General features: G+C 33.4%; 4 protein-coding genes across 4 annotated transcripts; 1 reads left to right on the forward strand and 3 right to left on the reverse strand.

The window, feature by feature from the left end:
• Positions 1-4,459: 4,459 nt before the first annotated feature.
• On the reverse strand, positions 4,460-6,411 carry LOC125199806 (NAD(P)H-quinone oxidoreductase chain 4, chloroplastic). Its single transcript, XM_048097705.1, has 2 exons — positions 6,348-6,411; positions 4,460-6,176 (listed from the first exon to the last, which is right to left on the reverse strand). The coding sequence occupies exons 1-2, from the start codon at positions 6,409-6,411 to the stop codon at positions 4,624-4,626; spliced, it is 1,617 nt and encodes a 538-aa protein (XP_047953662.1). The 3' UTR covers positions 4,460-4,623.
• A 3,478-nt stretch (positions 6,412-9,889) lies between these two features.
• LOC125199803 (NAD(P)H-quinone oxidoreductase subunit 1, chloroplastic) lies at positions 9,890-10,855 on the reverse strand. Its single transcript, XM_048097704.1, has one exon. The coding sequence runs from the start codon at positions 10,853-10,855 to the stop codon at positions 10,289-10,291; it is 567 nt and encodes a 188-aa protein (XP_047953661.1). The 3' UTR covers positions 9,890-10,288.
• Position 10,856: 1 nt separating this feature from the next.
• Positions 10,857-11,691, reverse strand: LOC125199807 (NAD(P)H-quinone oxidoreductase subunit H, chloroplastic). Its single transcript, XM_048097706.1, has 2 exons — positions 11,664-11,691; positions 10,857-11,500 (listed from the first exon to the last, which is right to left on the reverse strand). Exons 1-2 carry the CDS (start codon positions 11,689-11,691, stop codon positions 10,857-10,859), a joined length of 672 nt encoding a protein of 223 aa, XP_047953663.1.
• A 977-nt stretch (positions 11,692-12,668) lies between these two features.
• On the forward strand, positions 12,669-14,151 carry LOC125199800 (epoxide hydrolase A-like). The gene is made up of 4 exons (XM_048097701.1): positions 12,669-13,008; positions 13,298-13,465; positions 13,538-13,773; positions 13,845-14,151. Exons 1-4 carry the CDS (start codon positions 12,721-12,723, stop codon positions 14,089-14,091), a joined length of 939 nt encoding a protein of 312 aa, XP_047953658.1. The 5' UTR covers positions 12,669-12,720; the 3' UTR covers positions 14,092-14,151.
• Positions 14,152-21,434: the final 7,283 nt, after the last annotated feature.

The following is a 21,434-nucleotide window of genomic DNA, read 5'->3' on the forward strand; positions in this document are numbered from 1 at the left end:
TTAGAAATTTATCCCAATATTTTCTTTTTGGCCCTAACTTCACAAATGAATTTATTAAATCCAAATTTTTAAAAGAAGAATAAATGGGTTTATATAAAAAGGATGCGATAAATATTCCGAAATAAGCTATACTGACTGACAAAGTTGCATTTTGAAAAAACTCATACCAATCTGTTGAATCTTTTGATTTTTGACCTAAAAAGTTAATAGAAGCTGCTAACCATTTTGTTAATATATCTAAATCTGTTCTAAAAGGAACTCCTATAGATCCAACAAACAAAGTAAATAGGACTAATAGAAGTAAGGGAAATAACATCGTATTGTCCGATTCATAAGGATAAAAAAAGGCGTTTTTATTATTAAAACGAAGAATATTAATAAAGGATTGTTCCCCTCTCTTTTTTCTTACATTGTGATGACTTCGATATGTCTTTTTAGAAAAAAAAGAATAACTTTCATTATTATTCATTCTTAATAAACTAAAATTCTTATTAATTATTTTTGAATATCCCTTACCCCATAGAGATATAGAATAGAAAGAAGCATTTTGATTCCCGCTGTAATTTTGAAAATTAATATTTAAATGGCCTTCAAAAGTAAGCAAATAGATGCGAAACATATAAAATGCGGTTAATCCTGCGGTGGCCCAAGCTATTACTGCAAAAATAGGCGAATACAACCAGCTATCATTAAGAATTTCATCTTTTGACCAAAAACAAGCAAGAGGCGGAATACCACAAAGAGAAAGTGTACCTAAAAAAAAAGAAGTTTTAGTAATCGGTACATGTTTTGTTAAACCACCCATAAGAACCATATTCTGACTTTTATCCGGAGAATAGCCAACAACAGTTTCCATTGAATGAATAACGGACCCCGACCCTAAAAATAACAATGCTTTGGAATAAGCATGAGTAATCAAATGAAATAAAGCACTTCGATAAGACCCCATTCCTAGTGCTAACATCATATAACCCAATTGAGACATTGTCGAATAAGCTAAACCTCTTTTAATGTCTTTTTGAGCAAGAGCTAAAGTAGCTCCTAATAATAGTGTTATTGTGCCTATCAACGAGATGAAATTCATTATATGGGGTATAACCGCGAAAAGAGGGAGAAGGCGAGCTACAAGAAAAATCCCCGCTGCTACCATAGTAGCAGCGTGTATAAGAGCCGAAATAGGAGTGGGTCCCTCCATAGCATCAGGTAACCAGACATGAAGGGGAAATTGTGCAGACTTAGCAACTGCACCGGCAAATAATAAAGTAGCACACAAAGTAACAAAGGAAAAATTAACTTCATTATTATAAATGAAGTTATTGAGTATTTCGAATAAATCCCGAAATTCAAAACTACCTGTTATCCAATAAAAACCTAAAATTCCTAATAATAAACCAAAATCCCCTACACGGTTAGTTACAAATGCTTTTTGACAAGCATTTGACGCAGGAGGTCGCGTAAACCAAAACCCTATTAATAGATAGGAACACATTCCAACCAGTTCCCAAAAAAAATAAATTTGTATCTGTATCAAATTTGAACTAGTAACTAATCCCAACATGGAAGTACTGAAAAAACTCATATAAGCAAAAAATCTCAAGTATCCTTGATCGTGAGCCATATAATTATCACTATAAATAAGAACCATGATTCCAACAGTAGTGATTAACATTGACATAATAGAAGTAAGTGGATCGATCAAGCAACCGAATTCTAAAGAAAAATCATTATCGAGTGTCCAAGACCATACATATTGGTGGATAGAACTGCTATTGACTTGCTGAATAGACAGATTAGTTGAAAAAATCATGACTATACTTAACAATAAAATACTTGCAAAAGCCCACATACGACGCATATTTTTGGTTGCTGTCGGAAAAAGAAGAAGTCCCACTCCTATTAACATAGGAACTGGAAGTGGAACGAAAGGTAAAATCCACCCATATTGATATATTTGTTGCATAAAAAAATTAAAATTGGTGATTAATTGTTTCCGATTTATCGGATTTTACTTCTTTTGAAAGGAGTCAATAAAAAAATGAAAATGTGCACTAACTTAAATATAAAAATATCTTTTTTTTTTCATTTTTATTTCTTTTTACTTATTCTTTCTGAATTTCTTCTAAATATTTCAAATATTCAAATCAAGAAGTTCCGATTGGTCAAATGATCTGAAAGACAAAGATTAATTATGAGTCTCCTTCTAATTAGAAAATTCAAGTCAAATTTGGACAAGTTACTCAAAATATTCTTCTTTTTTTTTAGAAAAATTTTATGCGATTTTACCATAGGGTCCATAGTCTATTCTTTTAGAATTTTAGAAAAAATTATCTAGAAAAGCGCAGATTTTTTTTGAACAATAGATGTCTTTCACATCCAGCTATACCAACGAGTAATCTCTTAATTTTTATTTAAATGGCAGTTCCAAAAAAACGTACTTCTGCATCAAAAAAGCGTATTCGTAAAAATTTTTGGAAAAAGAAAGGCTATTGGGCGGCGTTAAAAGCATTTTCTTTGGGGAAATCTCTTTCTAATGGGACTTCAAAAAGTTTTTTTGTGCGACAAACAAATAAAATAAAAAAATAAGTTATTAAGAAATAAAGCGGAAAACCTTACAACAATATAAATCGACCTGACTCAAAAATGGAATCCTTCCATTTCAAAAAAAATTCCCCAATTCCATTTCCTGGTGAATTAATCAATAGGAAATGGAATTCCTCTGTTTACTTTGACCGAATTCAAACAAAGTTTTTTAACAAAAAAAAACACAAGATACTCGATTTAAATTTTCGTATATTTTATTTCCAGGACAGGAGTCTTTTTTTCCCATCAACCTATTTGTACTATAATATTTAACAAATATTTAATCTTTTTTGTACAACTTTCTTACTTTTGAATTTCTATAAATTCTTATATAGAGCCGATATATCTCTCGCCATCAATTCACGCAAAAACACTTAATGAAAATATTCTGGATAAATATGTGTGAATTTTGAATAATCTAAAATATTTTTTTTGGGGAAGCTTAATTCATAGTAAAACTTGCTGGTTTTAAAAGAGTTACGGTCGAGAAGAGTCTAAAATCCACAATAAAAATCTAAACTAAAACAATGAACCTTCAAGTACATATTTGAAGAAATTGGTATTCATCGATTTGAATCTTTCCTGCAAAATATTGCATTCTTAAATCTAGACGATTTCTTATTCATAGGCTATTATAAAGTCAAGACAGGCCGCTATGGTGAAATTGGTAGACACGCTGCTCTTAGGAAGCAGTGCTAGAGCATCTCGGTTCGAGTCCGAGTAGCGGCATGACATTTCATCTCCGAAAAAAATAAAATAGATCCTATAATGAATAATAATGAATAATAATGAATTCAATTTCCGATTTCGATTTTATAATTAAGGAACTTTTTTTATGATATTTTCAACTTTAGAGCATATATTAACTCATATTTCTTTTTCGGCTGTTTCAATTCTAATTACAATTAATTTGATAACCTTTTTTGTCGATGAAATCGTAAAACTATATGATTCATCCGAAAAGGGCATGATAATGATCTTTTTGTGTATAACAGGATTATTAATTTCTCGTTGGATTTATTCAAAACATTTTCCACTAAGTGATTTATATGAATCCTTAATCTTCCTTTCGTGGAGTTTTTCTTTTATTTATATCCTTCCATATTTCAAAAAAGATAAAAATATTCTAAACACAATAATTAGTCCAAGTGCTCTTTTTTCACAGGGCTTTGCTACCTCAGGTCTTTTAACTGAAATACACGAATCCACAATATTAGTACCCGCTCTTCAGTCCGAGTGGTTAATAATGCATGTAAGTATGATGCTATTAGGATATGTGGCCCTTTTATGTGGATCATTATTATCAGTATCACTTCTAGTCATTACAGTTAGAAAAAATAGAAGATTTTTTTCTACGAATAATTGTTTATTAAATTTAAACGAGTTATTTTTACTTGGTAAAGTCGAATACATGAATGAAGGAAAAGGAAAAAATGTTTTACAAAAAACTTCTTTTTTTTCTCCAATAAATTATTATAAGTCGCAATTGATTCAACAATTGGATTATTGGAGTTATCGGATTATTAGTCTAGGATTTCTCTTTTTAACGATAGGAATTCTTTCTGGAGCAGTATGGGCTAACGAAGCATGGGGATCCTATTGGAGTTGGGACCCAAAAGAAACTTGGGCCTTTATTACTTGGATCATATTTGCAATTTATTTACATACTCAAACAAATATAAAATGGAAGGGTACAAATTCAGCAATTGTAGCGTTTATTGGGTTTCTTATAATTTGGATATGCTATTTTGGAGTAAATCTATTAGCAATAGGATTACATAGTTATGGTTCATTTACATTAACATCTAATTAAATTCAAAAAGGAGTTCTTACTACTTACGAATAGGAATAGAAAAGCATACAACACATATGAATATCACTTTGTGTGAACTAACGAGAGCCCCGTGACTTTGATTCGCGAGACTCTTGCTAGTTCAAATTCATTTTTTTTTACTTAACCCAAGAGAAGAAAAAGCCTTCTTTTTTTTTCTTTTTTCATTGTACAACGAACCTTTTTGTAAACGTTTTTTTTTCATTTTTTTATCAATAAAAAAACGATCTATAAAAAGAATTAGATAGGATAACTTCAACCTTTTCAACTGATAGTGAAAGAACGAAATCTGGGTATATACCAATACCGAGTACGGGTAAAAAAATAGAGATTGAAAGAAAAAATTCTCGCGGCCCAGAATCAAAAAAATAAGAGTTTGGGCCGTTAAATATCTTGTATCCATAGAACATCTGGCGTAACATAGATAATAAATAAATAGGGGTTAATATCATTCCAATTGCCATTACAAAAGTAATTACGATTTTTGTCATTAAAAGAAATTTTGGACTAGTAACTAATCCAAAAAAGACTAGTAATTCGGCAACAAAACCACTCATACCTGGTAATGCGAGGGAGGCCATCGAAAAACTACTGAACATCGTGAACATTTTTGGCATTGGGATAGCTATTCCACCCATTTCATCAAGATAAAGAAGGCGTATTCTATCATAAGTTGTTCCGGACAAGAAAAAAAGTGCAGCACCGATAAATCCATGAGAGATTATTTGTAAAAGGGCTCCGTTGAGCCCGATATCCGTAATAGAACCAATTCCTATAATTATAAAACCCATATGAGATACAGAGGAATAGGCTATTCTTTTTTTTAAATTCCGTTGACCCAGAGATGTTGAAGCTGCATAGATTATTTGCATTGCGCCCACTATTATCAACCAAGGAGAAAATAGCGAATGAGCATGAGGAAATAATTCCATATTGATCCGAACTAATCCATACGCTCCCATTTTTAATAAGATTCCGGCTAGAAGCATACAAGTACTATAATGCGCTTCTCCGTGGGTATCTGGTAACCATGTATGTAGGGGTATGATTGGTAATTTGACAGCAAAAGCAAGAAAAAATCCAATATAAAAGAATATTTCCAAGGCCACAGGATAGGACTGATTAGCCAATATTTCAAAATTTAATGTTGGTTCGGTAGAACTATATAAGCCGACGCCCAGAACTCCCATTAAAAGAAAAATAGAACCCCCTGCCGTGTACAAAATAAATTTTGTAGCCGAATACAGACGTTTTTTTCCTCCCCACATGGATACAAGTAGATAAACGGGAATTAATTCTAACTCCCACATGAGAAAAAAAAGTAAAAGATCTCGAGAAGAAAATAATCCTATTTGTCCACTGTACATTGCTAACATCAGGAAATGAAATAATCGAGAATCTCGAGTAACCGGCCAAGCCGCTAAAGTAGCTAAAGTAGTGATGAACCCCGTTAGTAAAATGGGTCCTATAGAGAGTCCATCTATTCCTAATCTCCAATGAAAATCCAAAAAAAGGATCCATTTATAATCCTCCGTTAGTTGGATTAATGGGTCGTCTGATTGAAAATGATAGCAAAATGCATAAGTCGTTAGAAGAAGCTCTAAGATGCATATACATATAGTATACCACCGGATTACTCTATTTCCCCTATGTGGAAGAAAAAAAATTAAGCAACCTGCAAATATTGGCAAAACCGCAATTATTGTTAAACAAGGAAAATGGTTCGTGGTAAAGACAAGATACACTTGGGCCAGAAAAATCCGTGCTCAATTGAATTTTATTTTGAGCACGGATTTTGTCGGTAAAAAAAAAAGAAAAATGGATTCAAGTAGAGTTTTATGGAATGTATCAATAAGCTAGACCCATACTCCGAGTTGTTTCATGCCATAAATAAACACGAACACTCAAAAAATCCGTTGGACACGCGGATTCACACCTCTTACAACCAACGCAGTCTTCGGTCCTTGGGGCAGAAGCAATTTGTTTAGCTTTACATCCATCCCAAGGTATCATTTCTAATACATCGGTGGGGCACGCCCGGACACATTGGGTACATCCTATACATGTATCATAAATCTTTACTGAATGTGACATTGGATCTATACATTTTGAACGTCATAAATTTTCGATCTAGAAAACTAACTTATAAATGAATCCTATAAGTTAGATACCGGACGAATCAATGAGTGATCATAATCAATTTACTTCCTAATTTCTTTATGAAAAAGGACCAAAATACTTTGATTTCTTGTGTTTTTGCAACCACGATCATACCTTACCCGTCTCAAACCTATTAATTTGAACTTTTTTCTAAATATTCAAATTTCCACTGATATAATGAATACTATTTATTCAATAAGTTTGATTGGTTAATACGAGTTGATTTTTTGTTACGATAAATTGATGAAACAATAGCCGGTCCAATAGCTGCTTCAGCGGCTGCAATAGTTATAACAAAAATGGAAAAAATGTCTCCTCTTAATTGACGATTATCAAAAATATCAGAAAATGTTACAAAATTTATATTAACTGAATTTAATAGAAGTTCAAGGCACATAAGGGCTCTAACCATATTTCGACTTGTGATCAATCCATAGATACCAACAGAAAATAAATAGGCACTCAAAACAAGTATATGCTCGAGCATCATTAATCAACTCCTTATCAATTTGGATTTGTTTTAATCTGAACAATAATTGAATAGATTCGATTCTAACAAATATGAAACAGGGAAATAGATTAGTAATAGATCGATATAAAACGAAAGCCTTTCTATTCGATTTAAAAAAAAGTAATTCAAATTAAATTAACGAATTCTAACTTTTGTGTTAGTTAATTTAATTTGAATTACTTGTTGATTTCTTATTGACGAGCTATCGAAATAGCACCTATTAAAGCTACTAAAAGGATTATTGAAATGAGTTCAAATGGAAGAAAAAAATCGGTTGCTAAATGAATTCCAATTTGTTGGCTATTACTTATCAAATCTTGTTCTAAAATATGATTTGATTTTGTAGTCCAGCTGATGCCATACCAGGCCGTATCTGGAATAGTAGTAATTAGTGAAATAAAAAGACTTGTACAAATCATTGAAGTAACCCCATCTCCAACGGTCCAAAGATGAAAATCTTTGTAATATTCTGAACCATTCATAAACATCACAGCAAAAATTATTAAAACATTTATAGCTCCTACATAAATAAGGAGCTGCGCAGCAGCTACAAAATATGAGTTCGATAGAATATAGAATAAGGATATACAAAACAGAACCAATCCCAAGGAAAAGGCCGAATAAATTGGATTCGGAAGTAATACTACTGCCAGACTTCCTAATATAAGACCCGATCCTAGAAAGACTAAAAGAAAATCATGTATTGGTCCGGGTAAATCCATTTGATTTTATAAAAAAAATCGAAATATTTCATGTCTTTGTTGACCTGACCAGGAAAAAAGAAGTTATCCTTTTTTTTTATTTTAACATACTTCTTAATTGAATTAAATTTCAATGAATGGGGATGATTTGGATTGATGTAAATACAGGACTCCTTTTTTTGAGTTTCGAAAGCAAAGGTTAAAACTTTATCTTTATATTTTATATTATTCGAATAGAAACTCGTTTTAAATGAAAATCAAGCCGCGACCCTCACCAACGAATCTTTCTTTTGTATTGACCAAGTAAAAACCTCATTCCTTTAACTCCAAAAAATGGCAAAAGCTTTTTTTTTGAATTTGTAAATGTTTTGTGAATTGAGAGTTTTATACATTGTTGAGTTGAGGTAAATTCGAAGAAATTGTGCGAATTGTGTAATCTTCAATTATTGATACCGGTAACCGACCTAAAGCAATTTGATTATAATTCAATTCATGACGATTATAAGTAGAAAGCTCATATTCTTCGGACATTGATAAACAATTTGTTGGACAATACTCAACACAATTACCACAAAATATACAAATTCCAAAATCAATACTGTAATTAAGTAATCGTTTCTTTCGAATATCTGTTTGCAATTTCCAATCTACAACGGGTAAATCTATAGGACATACACGAACACATACTTCACAAGCAATGCATTTATCAAATTCAAAGTGGATTCGGCCTCGGAAACGTTCTGATGTAATCAATTTTTCGTAGGGGTATTGAATAGTTACAGGTAAACGATTCGCATGGGACAAGGTAATCACGAAACCTTGACCAATGTATCTGGCAGCTCGTATTGTTTGTTGACCAGAGTTCAAGAACCGAGTTAGCATAGGGAACATGTCAGAATATCTCTAAATAAATTTACTCGTTTCTTTCTCTTGTTTGAGACAAGTTATTAAGAATAGAATATTCTATTCCTTTACAGTGAAAGAAGTTGGAACGAAGTCGTTAATAATAGATTACCCAAAGAAATAGGTAAAAGAAATTTCCATCCAAGATTTAATAGTTGGTCCATTCTCAGTCTTGGTAAAGTCCATCTTGTTGCAATAGAAAGGAATAAGAACAAATAAGTTTTAGCCAGTGTAATAAAAATACTGATTATTGTTCCAAAAACTTTCCCTCTTTGATTTATGTTAAATAACTCAGGACAAAATAGGTTTGGAATAGAAAGATTCCACCCCCCCAAGTAAAGAACTGTTACAAATAATGAAGAAATTAGTAGATTTAGATACGAAGCTACGTAAAATAAGCCAAATTTTATACCTGAATATTCGGTTTGATAACCAGCTACTAATTCTTCTTCTGCTTCTGGTAAATCAAAAGGTAATCTCTCACACTCGGCTAGAGAAGAAATTAGAAAAATGATAAACCCTATAGGTTGACGCCACAAATTCCATCCCCAAAAACCGTATTTAGATTGTGTTTCAACTATATCAACTGTACTTAAACTGTTAGATAATCATAGTCGACAATAACATCACTGCTTTCATCGCTATTACAGAACCGTACATGAGATTTTCACCTCATACGGCTCCTCATAGGTCACAAATAAATCTAAGAGCCTTTCAACATTATTTATCTTGATGTGTTTGTAGGATAGATAGAAAATAAAACTCTTAGCCTAAGGCCTAGAATTAGACTAATGGAATTCTGTCTGCTATATTTCTAATTATAATAAAAAAATGCTTCGGAATTTATCTCATATTTTAAGAATTTTCATTTTTCTTTTTTTATTAAAAACTTATCCTTGAATGAAAAAAAAAGACTTTTTAGAGGAATATACCATAGATATTTCAACTTCTCGTTTTCGATTATGAAAAAGAATTTAGGCATTACATAACAAGAATTGGATTTCGTTCCTATTCTCCTTTCTCAGAAAAGAGGTATTATTCGCATTATAAAAAGTAAAAGATTTCTTCGTTTTGATAGTTATTTACTTAATTGGTGGACAGGAACATACTCTGGGTCGAAATCATGGGGAGGTACTTCTTAATAATTTCTACCAACTTAAAGCCCCAATTCGAATTATTTTTCTATAACAAAAATATCCTATATGGATAATTTTCAGAATCTCCATTACTAATCCTTTGTGTATCTTGGTCTTCCTAACCATCCACTCGTTTTTTTTAATCTTTCATTAAGATAATATATCTATGCTATGGTAATAGTATAGAAAAAACCCATACAATTGATCTTTTAAACCCGCTTCAAGCCATGATGACTAATCAGCAAATCTCGGGGTAAACAGCCTTGACTGCTTATGTTTACTTTCACTTAATTCTTGTACGTAGGAAATGAGATTTCATTCTTTTAACAGCAAATTTTTAAGCCGTTTTATTTCACTCATATAACTATCTGGTTTAATTCATCAATCCAATGATGAATAAAAAATCGATATTCAAACCGTTTGACTTTCTTGTTAGAAAGAAAAGAAATGGGGGAATTTTTATGTCTCACCGAATCACACGTAGAGATATTGATAATACACATAGAGTTAATGGTATTTCATAACTAATTGATTGAGCAGCAGCCCTTAATCCACCTAAAAAGGAATATTTATTATTTGATCCATATCCTGACATAAGCAATCCAACGGGAGCAAGACTTGAAATGGCGATCCATAAAAAAACACCAATACTAAGATCAGCTAGAATAAAGTGATAGCTAAAAGGAATTATTGAATAACTTAGTAAAATGGATATGACTGCTATGGATGGACCAATACTGAATAAACGAGTATCTCCTCTAGATGGAAGAATATTTTCTTTGAAAAGTAGTTTTGTACCATCGGCTAAAGCTTGAAGAATTCCCAAAGGTCCCGCATATTCGGGTCCAATACGTTGCTGTATCCCTGCGGATATTTCTCTTTCTAACCAAACAATTACTAAAACACCCAGTGTGATTCCTAATACAAGAATGAAAATAGGGACAAGCATCCATATGATCCCATAAACTTCTTTTAAGGCTTCCAATCTGGAAAAAGAATGGATAGCTTCTATTTCTATTATATCAATTATCATTTCAACGATCAACTTCTCCCATAATGATATCTATACTACCTAGTATCGTCATAATATCAGCCAATTTCATTCTTTTAACTAACTGCGGAAGAATTTGCAAGTTGATAAACCCCGGCGGTCGGATTTTCCATCTCCAAGGAAAAACACTCTGATCTCCGATCAGAAAAATTCCCAATTCTCCTTTTGGTGCTTCGACTCTTACATAAAGTTCTTGCTTGGATAATTCAAAAGTGGGAGAAGGCTTTTTACTAATAAATCGATATTCAAAATCATTCCATTCAGGGTCTTTTATTCTATCAAAGCGCCGGCTTTCTAAATTCTCATAGGGCCCCCCTGGAATTCCTTCCAAGGCTTGTTGGATTATTTTTATGGATTCTCTCATTTCACCGATTCGTACTAAATAACGAGCTAATGAATCACCTTCGTTTTGCCATTGAATCTCCCAATCAAATTCGTCATAACACTCATAACGATCAACTTTACGAAGATCCCATTGTATTCCCGAAGCTCGTAGCATTGGCCCCGATAAACCCCAATTTAGTGCTTCTTCTCCACCAATAATACCTACGCCTTCAACTCGTTCTAAAAAAATAGGATTTCGTGTAATAAGCTTTTGATATTCAGCAACCCCAGTTAAAAAATAATCTAGTATAATAGAATTGTAAGGAAATAAAAGGAGAAGAAAAGTAAAGAAAATAAAAAAGAATAAAAATTGATATTTACAATATAAACCCGCATAAACCTTAATCCACTTATGAATTATAGAATATATCATTAGTATTTAATTAATTATTTATACTACACTCACAATGGACGCTACTTTCAAGGAATAACATTATTATATCAAATATACATATATTAATTATTTTATAAGAGTAATTTAGTGGGTCATCTTCTTCCTCAAAATACCTGTAACAACAATTAATTTCCCAATTCACTTCTGCAAATTTTAATTCATAGATTCAACTTAGCGACTTCAGCCCCTTCTCAACATTAATTTCACGCAATTTAGTCTTCAATAACTTTGATTTAAGAAGGGCTAAAGACGGTTTTTTTTTTAAATTTCAAATGATTTTAGCAATAGGATGAAAGGGTAAATAAATTTTTGGGAAGGGCTTGAGCCCCTCCCTGGGCCTTACTGTGTCCGCCCCTGCCATCTCCTACTCTACCCCTCTCACAAATATAAAATATGATGGTGGGTCCATTACTTATATTTGTAAAGCATACCTATTTATACTGAAATAATTTGCAGTAGCAGTTGTGCAAAAGTTGTGCTCTCATCTCCCTGGACCATTCATTTATTTTATTCCAACCATAAGATTTGCTCTCATTCTCACCATATAAATCTTCGTTTAACACTTTTATAAAACTATAATGTGTTTTAATGCATGGTATGAATTCACAACTATGGTCTATGCATACTAAACTGGTGTGCGCGGTGCTGAGGCGAGCATGCCATAGATGCATGCGGCTATGTGCACAGTGTCACCGGTCGTATGCATAGTACGAATTGGCCAAATTCAATGGATTTTTAGTATGTATAATTTGGTATGTACTAATATTTTAATTCAGTCGATTCAACTCCTATTCATTATTGTTAGCGGCAATAAATCGGAGGAGCAATCCATAATTATTGTTGAGTTTCTTATTGTGATTATTTAACATTATCAATGGTGGAAAAAGCATGTGCGATTCGCAGTAGTTTGCTTAATGTCTGGTTTTAAATTAAGTCGAGCATGTTGCCTGCGTGATTTAAACCAGGTGCCAATGTAACTCGAATACCAATCTATTTGAAACTTTCATATTGAGATTCATAGGCTGGCCAAAAATAATAAAATAAGCAAGCAAGTTCTTTCAAGCATTGTATGGAAGAAATTGAACACAACTACACCCAAGTCAACGGGCTGAAGCTCCACACGGCGGAAATCGGAAGCCGCTCTTCGCCATCTGTGGTTTTCTTACACGGATTTCCGGATATATGGTACTCGTGGCGCCACCAGATGATCGCAGTCGCCAAGGGAGGTTTCAGAGCCATCGCACTCGATCACAGAGGATACGGGCTATCCGACCCGCCGCCCCGACCCGACCAAACCACATTCTCGGATCTCATTGCTGATCTGCTTGCTCTCCTTGATTCTCTCAACCTTTCCAAGGTAAGTCACACATTTTTCCAGAACTTTCAGATTTAAGTTTGAAATTTTCTAATTTCAACGCATTTTCATTTATTAGAGATGTTTGCTCTAGATTTCGTTGCTGGTAATGGTAAACGACTCATATTCCTTTGATCAATACGAAATACAAAAAAGGCATGAAGAGAAAGATATATACATAGAGATATTCTGTTGTTTTACAATTTAACAATTGCGGGTTAGATGCTTGACATGATGAATTGCAAATACAGTACATATCCTAATTGAGTTAAATCTATTCCATTGCACACAGGTTATTTTAGTTGGTAAAGATTTTGGATCACGGATTGTTTACTTATTCTCGCTTCTTCATCCTTCGAGAGTATCTGGATTTATCACATTAGGCGTGCCTTTTATTCCTCCAAGTCGTCCCTCAGCAGTGAAGCTCCATAGCGAAGGCTCCTATATCTCTCGATGGCAGGTGGTGCTCTTCATTCTTGACTTGTCCTTGTTTCAACAATCGAACGACCGGACATATAACCTTAATTTTCAGGAACGAGGAAGAGCTGAGGCTGATTTCAGCCGGTTTGACACTAGGACTGTGGTAAGAAATATATACATTCTTTTCTCGAGAAGTGAAGTGCCAACAGCTCTGGAGAATCAGGAGGTCATGGATATCGTAGACTCATCGGCTCCTTTACCACCCTGGTTCACTGAGCAAGACCTCGACGTATATGCTTCTCTGTATGAGAAATCCGGATTCCAAACTGCAATGCAAGTACCGTATAGGTAACGTGGAGGCTGGCACGAGTAGTACAAAGTAGCTAGCTCTCTATATTGATTGGAATTGTTTTGTGTAGGTCGTTAAATGAAGAGTTCGGCATTACAAATGTGAAGATTGAAGTTCCTGCATTGGTGATCATGGGAGGGAAGGACTACTCGTTGAATTTTCCTGGGATTGCGGAATACATAAAGAGTGGAGTGGCGAAGAGTTATGTGCCCATGTATGAAGCAACATTGTTGCCAGAGGGTTCCCATTTTATGCAGGAACAATTCCCTCACCAAGTTAGTCAGCTAATACTTGACTTTCTTTGCAATCACAGTTGATTTTGAGGTGAATGGTTGCATACATTTTCATTTTTTTTGCCTTTTATCCTACGGTTTATGTTTGATCTCGGCCCACTATTAATTTCATTAGGTAGCCTTCGATTGTCATAACTAATAATAATGAGACTATCCATCTAGGATTAAGTTGTGAGATTATTTTAGTTGGAGGGGGGAGGCTATGACTAATTATTATGAGACTATCCATCTAGGATTAAGTTAAGGGAGTCAATCTTATCAACCAAACATGATACATATTTAATCATGGGATTTAGTCTTACCAACCGAACATCCCATTAGTTTATAACTAGTGAAACCCACATTTTTGGTCTCTAAATTTTGTCAATATAAAATGTGACCCGTATTCCTAGAAAATATTTACCCGCGGCCTCTAAACATTGATGTAATATTGCTAGAATGACTTTTGTATTTGTTTAAATATTTTTAGCATTTCTCTTTCTTGACTCAAGGGCATTTTTGTACTTATACAACTACACTCTTCTGACTTCATCTTCTAACACTCCCTCTGTCCCAAGGTAGTTGAATTGTATTCCCTTTTTAATTTGTTCCAAGGTAGTTGAGTTATTTTCTTTTTTGATAAAAAAATTTATTCTCTCTCACTTTATTGTCTTTTCGCCTTTCTTACTTTATTTCTCTCTTACTTTTCTTTCCACTTTATTCTTTAACAAATCAATTTCTTGAATTCCGTGTCCAAAAGAAATACTTCAACTACCTTGGGGCGGAGGGAATATGTGTTAATTTTTATTAATATAATAATAAATTAATTAAGTAAAAAATTCAGATTCACTATAAGAAATATTTTAATTTCTAAAATATGATTTAAAATTTCTCCAAATATAATTATGTTTTATTTATTACAAATCTTGAATTAGTATGTAGTACTCCCTCCGTCCCAGAGAAGTTGGCACACTTTCCTTTTTAGTTTGTCCCACAAAAGATGTCACATTTCCCTTTTTGGAAAAAGTTCTCTCTCACATGAATATAAAAATTATATTTTCTCTCTCCATTTAACACACAAAACAAAACCTCCTAAAATCCCGTGCCATTTTCAAAGTATGCCAACTTCTCTGGGACGGAGGGAGTAATATATTTGAGTTTAAGCATAAATCTCAAAAATATCGTAATTTTACATTTTACATCTTATAAATATAAATAATATTTGTCATTATGTATTGCATTGATCACATGTCAATTTTCTCACAATCCGACGTTGAGCTAGCACGAAAACAGAATATTTAGGGTTAGGGTTGAGTATTTATAACTCAATTAGTACACACTCGATTAGCCCGCAACCCGAATAGGGTTGGCCCCAAATCCGCTAGACTGGCCTGATTAACAATCCTAACTAGGAGTATAAAATTATTGGTTCACCAGGCTTTTTTTTATTCTAAGATAAATAATTACATTTGTTATAATATATTATTACTATTTAATGAAAAATAATACTAATAGATACTCTCTTCGTCCTGCAATAGGAGTCACTCTTATTGTTGGCACGGGTTTTAAGAAATGTAAAGAATAATGGGTTGAAAAAGTTAGTAGAATATGTGACTCACTCTTTTATATTAGTTTTATAATGAAATGTGAGTGAAGTGTGACCTACTTAGTGGAATGTGAGACCTACTTAGCATTTATGGTAAAAATAAAATTATTTTAGGATGGATCAAAATGACAAAATGCGACTCTTATTATAGAATGAGGGAAGTAATTCTCTGCGGTTTGGTTGGATGGGTGGAAATAAACCAACAAAAATGCATAATAAATTAATAAGTCAGAAATAAATATCAAGAATAAAGAAAATAGAAGTTAATTAAATGGAGCATTGTAGAAATACTGTAATAGCATGGACTAGTACTAAACAGAATTTTGGCATGTTATCGCCCCTGCAACCAAAATCTGACGCATAATTTGCTACTTTCTCCGTCCTAAAATAAGTGACTACAAATTTTTCAGCATGGGATTTAAGGAAACGAGGTTTTGTTTGTAATTTGTAAAGTTGAAAGTGAATAAAGTAAGAGAGTTAATAAAATAGAGAGAAAAAGTAAGAAAGAGGATATCAAAAAAGAAAATGAGTTACTTATCTTGGGACGTCCCAAAAAAGAATATGAGTCACTTATGTTGGGACGGAGGAAGTATTTTTTTGAGTTATCCGATATTTGAAAATAAATTTACTCTATATTTTACTATATCATTATAATCATATTTTTACTATAAACTAGTATTATTACTCATGTTATGCACGGGACATAAGCTTTTCAAATAATAAAGGTCAATTATAAGGTAAGTAGATTAAAAAACAAGAATAAAGAGAATATAATTATGTTTGTAGTTAAGAATATGTGTTAATTACAATAAAGTATTCATAACACTATAAATAATTAAATATTATAAACAATAACAAAAAGAGAAATGTACTTCTCTAAACTCACTCTAAATGAAACATTTTATATTCGGCAAACAATTGTATATAATTTTAATTTCTGATATAAATAGAGTAAAATAAAATAGAACAATGACGAAGAGGAGATGTGCAATTAATGATCCAATAATATGAGTTATTAATATAACACATAAACAAACAGATTCACCAAACAATCGATTTAAGGAGTAGCCGCCTCGTGTCAATTGCAAACACAATGCAATTTATAAATAGGGCTAGCATAACCTAAAAAGATACTTTCTCTGTCCGCGAATAGGAGTCTCGTTTTTCTATTTTGGTCCGTCTGCGAATAGGAGTCCCGGTTCATAATTACCATAAATGGTAAAGAGACCCCACATTCCACCAACTCATTCCACTCACATATCATTTAAAACTAATATATATAAGTGGGACTCATATTCCACTAACTTTCTTCCATCCACTTTTCTTAAAACCCGTGCCGAAAACAAATGGGACTCCTATTCGCGGATGGAGGGAGTATTAGCAGCCGCATCCTTTGTGGTAGTCCCTAAAAGCATAGACTGCTTCATGAAGAATTAGGACAAAAGAAGATTAAATGGTACTCCCTATCAAAACTTCATTCACTAATTCTAGTATACACAACGCATAGGGCTTTCAAATTCAATATGCTAAACTTTTTCTAAAATTGCATATACTTTGATTAAAATAATATCTTATAATACTTATCCGTCCCAGAATAAGCGAATCATATTCCATTTTGAAATGTCCAACTATAAGTGCGTCATTTTCTTTTTTGGCAAAAAAAACATCTCTTACTTTATTCTCCATCTTTGCTTTTCTATTTTTCCCTCTCTCATACTTTAACTCTCTCTATTTTAACTATTTATATACCAACTCATTAAATTCTGTGCCTAAAAGAAGTTCTTCACTTATCTTGGGACGAAGAGAACATCATATCCGTCCCACAATAAGAGTCCTATTTTACTTTTACTATAAATGGTAAGTAAGCCCCACATTCTACAAACTTATTCAACTCAATATATAAGTGAGATTCATATTCGTCTAATTCATTCAATCCACTTTTCTTTACCTTTTTTAAAATTCGTTTTATAACTAAATAGGAATACTATTGCGGGATGAAGAAAATATGACTTTAGAAAAGAAAAATGCAGAATATATGATTGCTGGTTCAAAATATTATTACTAATCTTGATTTTCAGAAATTGAGAATTTGATTAGTTTTAGAATTATGCCCATGTAATATCATATGTTATTATTCTCTCTTTTATGAAACATAATAAATTTATACTCTACGGTTCTGGGGTTTGGAATACTTATTTTTTATAACAGATGGTAGGAATTAGATTTGTGTTAAATTTTTAGTTACCAATGGAAACATCAAGATTATACTTTTAATTATGGCTTCTAAATTGTTTTAAATTGCATGTTTAGATGCATAAAAGGGATGCACAAGAGGAGAACCGGCTGATTGAAAAGCTAAGAGCATTAGGAATGAGGTGTTGGAATCTATGCCCGGTCAAAGGATTTTGATCAATTATAATCTCAACAAGATATTTAATTTTGTGAAATTAAATGATATAGTGTCGACTGTTCGTAGTAGATGACCGTGGTATATTCATTTTCTCAAATCCGATTACCAAATCCGATTACCAGTGAGTGAGAAATAATAGATTGAAGTTGTGCAAAATTGCAAACTAATTATATGAGCTATGAGAGAAGCTATGAGATTAATTAAGAGAGTTAATTATATCACATTGGAAGTTACAACCTCAAGTATTTAATAAGAAAGATTTTATTCTATGTAATAATTCTAGTGGACTAAGATGGGCTGTAGAATCCACACGCGCCGCCGCCGCGAGCCTCTTGGCAATTGGTCTTTGGGCCTGGTCGTGTGGCTCGAGGCTTGGGTTCGACCCTAGGCTGGTCTAGTTCTTTTTAGACCACCACCGTTTCCTCGTCAGCGAGCCAAGTGAGATGACACCTCGTCAGTAACGCCTCGTAAAGGTTGGTGGTTACAGCCTTCTACACATCAAACACTCTAAGCATTTTGCATCATAAGCTCTCTCCCTCTCTTGCATTGTTTTTCTACCGGAAGCTCTGTCATCTCCTCCATCCAGTTCGTCGAGCTCTGCTGATAGAGGTGCTGCTTCACCAGGGACGTAGCCGTTTTCTTTGGGGACGAAACGTCAATCCGAGAGCACTACCGGGGTATATCTCGTCTTGTGGAAAGAGGCCTCCTCGACTCGGCTATTTCCTACTTTACTGTTTAATTTTCTGTTGTAATTTCGTTTCAGTTTTTTCCACTTGTATTCCTTCTTTTGGGTTGTATTACGCCCGACTTTTATCTCTTGTAATCCAGAAACTAACATGAGGGTCAAGCCATCGGGCCCCCATCGGCTCCCACCATCTTCCATTGTAGAGAGGGAGCCGATGAACACACCCAATCGCCTCAGCCGATGTGCGATCGGCTCTGCATCGGCCCTGCCATCGGCTCCCATTGCGGGACGCCATGGCCGATTTCAATATATTTTTCTAATTTATTAAATTTCTTCCCATATTATAAATACCTCACAATCTTATTCATTTCACACACCATATCCTTCTCTACTTACATTTTCTCTTACTAGAATGTCAAAAATTCTGACTCAACTTAATTGAGATAGAGTGAGTAATAGATTTGGATTTTATATTTACAATGTAAAAGCTAATTATTATGTTTAAATAGGCCTCCAACATGGATGGCGGAACAACCAAGAAAATCGCAAATGATAGTCAAAAGAAATTTTCAAAAGAAAATCAATTCATTTCACGCACCATATCCTTCTCTATTCATATTTTTCTCTTAGTAGTCTATTGAAAAGTTTTTACTCCACTTAATTGAGGAGAGGTAAGTAATAGATTTGGATTTTATATTTTCAATATAAAAGCTAATCATTATTCCCCCCGTCCCAGATTAAGAGTCACTTTTTGCCATAAAAGTCCATCCCAGTTTAAAAGTCACTTTTAGAATTTTCCGTATTTGGTTATACAATTTTACCCCATTCTTCATCAAAATAACATAAAATGCAATTATCTATATTAAAATAAATCAAAACAAAATTCAAAAGTCAAAAGGGACCCACCTTCAACCAACTCCACTATCTCACTTCATTTATTACACATTTTACCATCTCACTTCATTTATTACACACTTCGACTCTTTCTTAAAATCCGAGTCATAACAATAAGTGACTCCAAATGTATATTTAAATAGGCCTGCAACATGGATGGTTGAACGACCAAGGAAATCTCAAAAGATAGTCATCACACTGCTGTTAACTATGTAGCAACGGGCCCAAAAGATTTTATAATATGCTTTGAAAAATTAAAGCCTACAAAATTATTAAGAAAGAAAAGAAAAGAAACTATATTTTCCCATAAAAATATGCCATATGTCATCCCAAAAAATTGCCACTCTATATATTGACATGAGCGAACACATGTATAATAAGGGTGGGACTAAAGCCCTTAATAAATTTATTTTCTAATCTATTTTCTTTGGTAAAATTTTTAATTTAATCCAAGTTTATCACAAATTATTATGCAAAAGCCCGATAAATATTCTAATATACCAAAAAATATACTTTAAAACAAAATTTATAAATTTCGGCCCTTATTGTTCTTTATTTCTGCGTCCGCCCTTGTACATTGATAGATCTAATTCCAAATTATATAAAAATAAGACTTATATTTCACTAATTTTTCAGTAATATCCTTTATAAATAATAAAAAAAAAATTAAATCCATGGTAAGTTAAGTGTGTCTTTAAATGGTGGATGGACTATGGAGAGAGTATATGTTACGGCATTAAATTTCAGTGATCGTCCTGTATAGACCTGCCCAAGGTTTACTGAACCGGAGGTTAAAACTGAAATCGTAACCGCCGGTTACGGTTCCGAACCGAAACCGTGAGAATTTACCCGAATCGAAACCGTCGATTTTTAAACCGTGGTTCGGTTCAAGTTCAAAATTTTTCAAACCGAAACTGTACCGGAAGCGCTGGTCCCGGGCGGTTCAAATCGGAATCGCGAAAAACCGCCGGAAAATCGTGAAACCAAGCCGAAACTGCAAAAAATCAACGGTTCGGAATTGTGAAAAACTGTAAAAAAAATCATCGGAAAACTGCTGGTTCGGAACCTAAACTGAAACCGGCAGTTTTGATACCGGAACCGTAACCGCGAAACACCCTCGCAGTTCGGTTCCGGATCAACAATTTCCAAAACCGAAACCGACGGTTCTGAACCGTAACCGCCGATTCCTGAACCTTGGTCACCTCTAGTCCTATATAATTATCAGGATTTCAACTTGGTTGTTGCTTTCACTCACAATTCACAAAGGTTTACTACTCCTAGGCTAGTACAGTAGCGCGCCATTTTAACATTGTAGTTTTGTCCTCAGCAAAAAGCCTACAACAATTGTTGGATGTCAACAACTGCTTTAATTGTGAATTTCTCTCTCTGTATGCGAAGAAGAGTCCCATTGTTGGATGTCAACAACTGTCTTAATTGTGAATTTTTCTCTCTGTCTGCGAATAAGAGTTCCGTTTTTCCATTTTAGTCTGTCCATGAATTGAAGTCTCGGTTCACTTTTACCTGATAAGATCTCACCTTTCACTAACTCATTTCGCTTGCCTTTCAATTAAAATTAATTTATATAAGTGTAGCCCTATTCAACAAACTTTTTTCTATTAACTCTTTTTAACATTTCTTAAAACTTGTGCCCGCCCATAAATGGGACTCCTAATGGCGGACGGAAGGAGTATAATTTATGATATATAAGTGTGCTAAATGATGGAGTAAAATCCCATTTCATTTCCCTCAAAAGCATGGATAAAATCCAGCACAAGTTCGTACAAGTCAACGGT

The sequence above is a fragment of the Salvia hispanica genome, unplaced genomic scaffold, assembly GCF_023119035.1.
Source record: "Salvia hispanica cultivar TCC Black 2014 unplaced genomic scaffold, UniMelb_Shisp_WGS_1.0 HiC_scaffold_694, whole genome shotgun sequence".
Taxonomy (NCBI): domain Eukaryota; kingdom Viridiplantae; phylum Streptophyta; class Magnoliopsida; order Lamiales; family Lamiaceae; genus Salvia; species Salvia hispanica.

Excerpts from the sequence above, each read along its gene's own strand:
- LOC125199806 (XM_048097705.1), bottom strand. The coding sequence starts at position 6,411 with ATGGATGTAAAGCTAAACAAATTGCTTCTGCCCCAAGGACCGAAGACT. Across the intron at positions 6,177-6,347 it reads GACTGCGTTGGTTGTAAGAG|CACGGATTTTTCTGGCCCAA; the intron begins GTGTGAATCCGC and ends AATTCAATTGAG.
- LOC125199803 (XM_048097704.1), bottom strand. The coding sequence starts at position 10,855 with ATGATAATTGATATAATAGAAATAGAAGCTATCCATTCTTTTTCCAGA.
- LOC125199807 (XM_048097706.1), bottom strand. The coding sequence starts at position 11,691 with ATGTTATTCCTTGAAAGTAGCGTCCATT. Across the intron at positions 11,501-11,663 it reads CCTTGAAAGTAGCGTCCATT|ATTATTTTTTAACTGGGGTT; the intron begins GTGAGTGTAGTA and ends CTATTATACTAG.
- LOC125199800 (XM_048097701.1), top strand. The coding sequence starts at position 12,721 with ATGGAAGAAATTGAACACAACTACACCCAAGTCAACGGGCTGAAGCTC. Across the intron at positions 13,466-13,537 it reads CCTATATCTCTCGATGGCAG|GAACGAGGAAGAGCTGAGGC; the intron begins GTGGTGCTCTTC and ends CTTAATTTTCAG. Across the intron at positions 13,774-13,844 it reads GCAATGCAAGTACCGTATAG|GTCGTTAAATGAAGAGTTCG; the intron begins GTAACGTGGAGG and ends TGTTTTGTGTAG.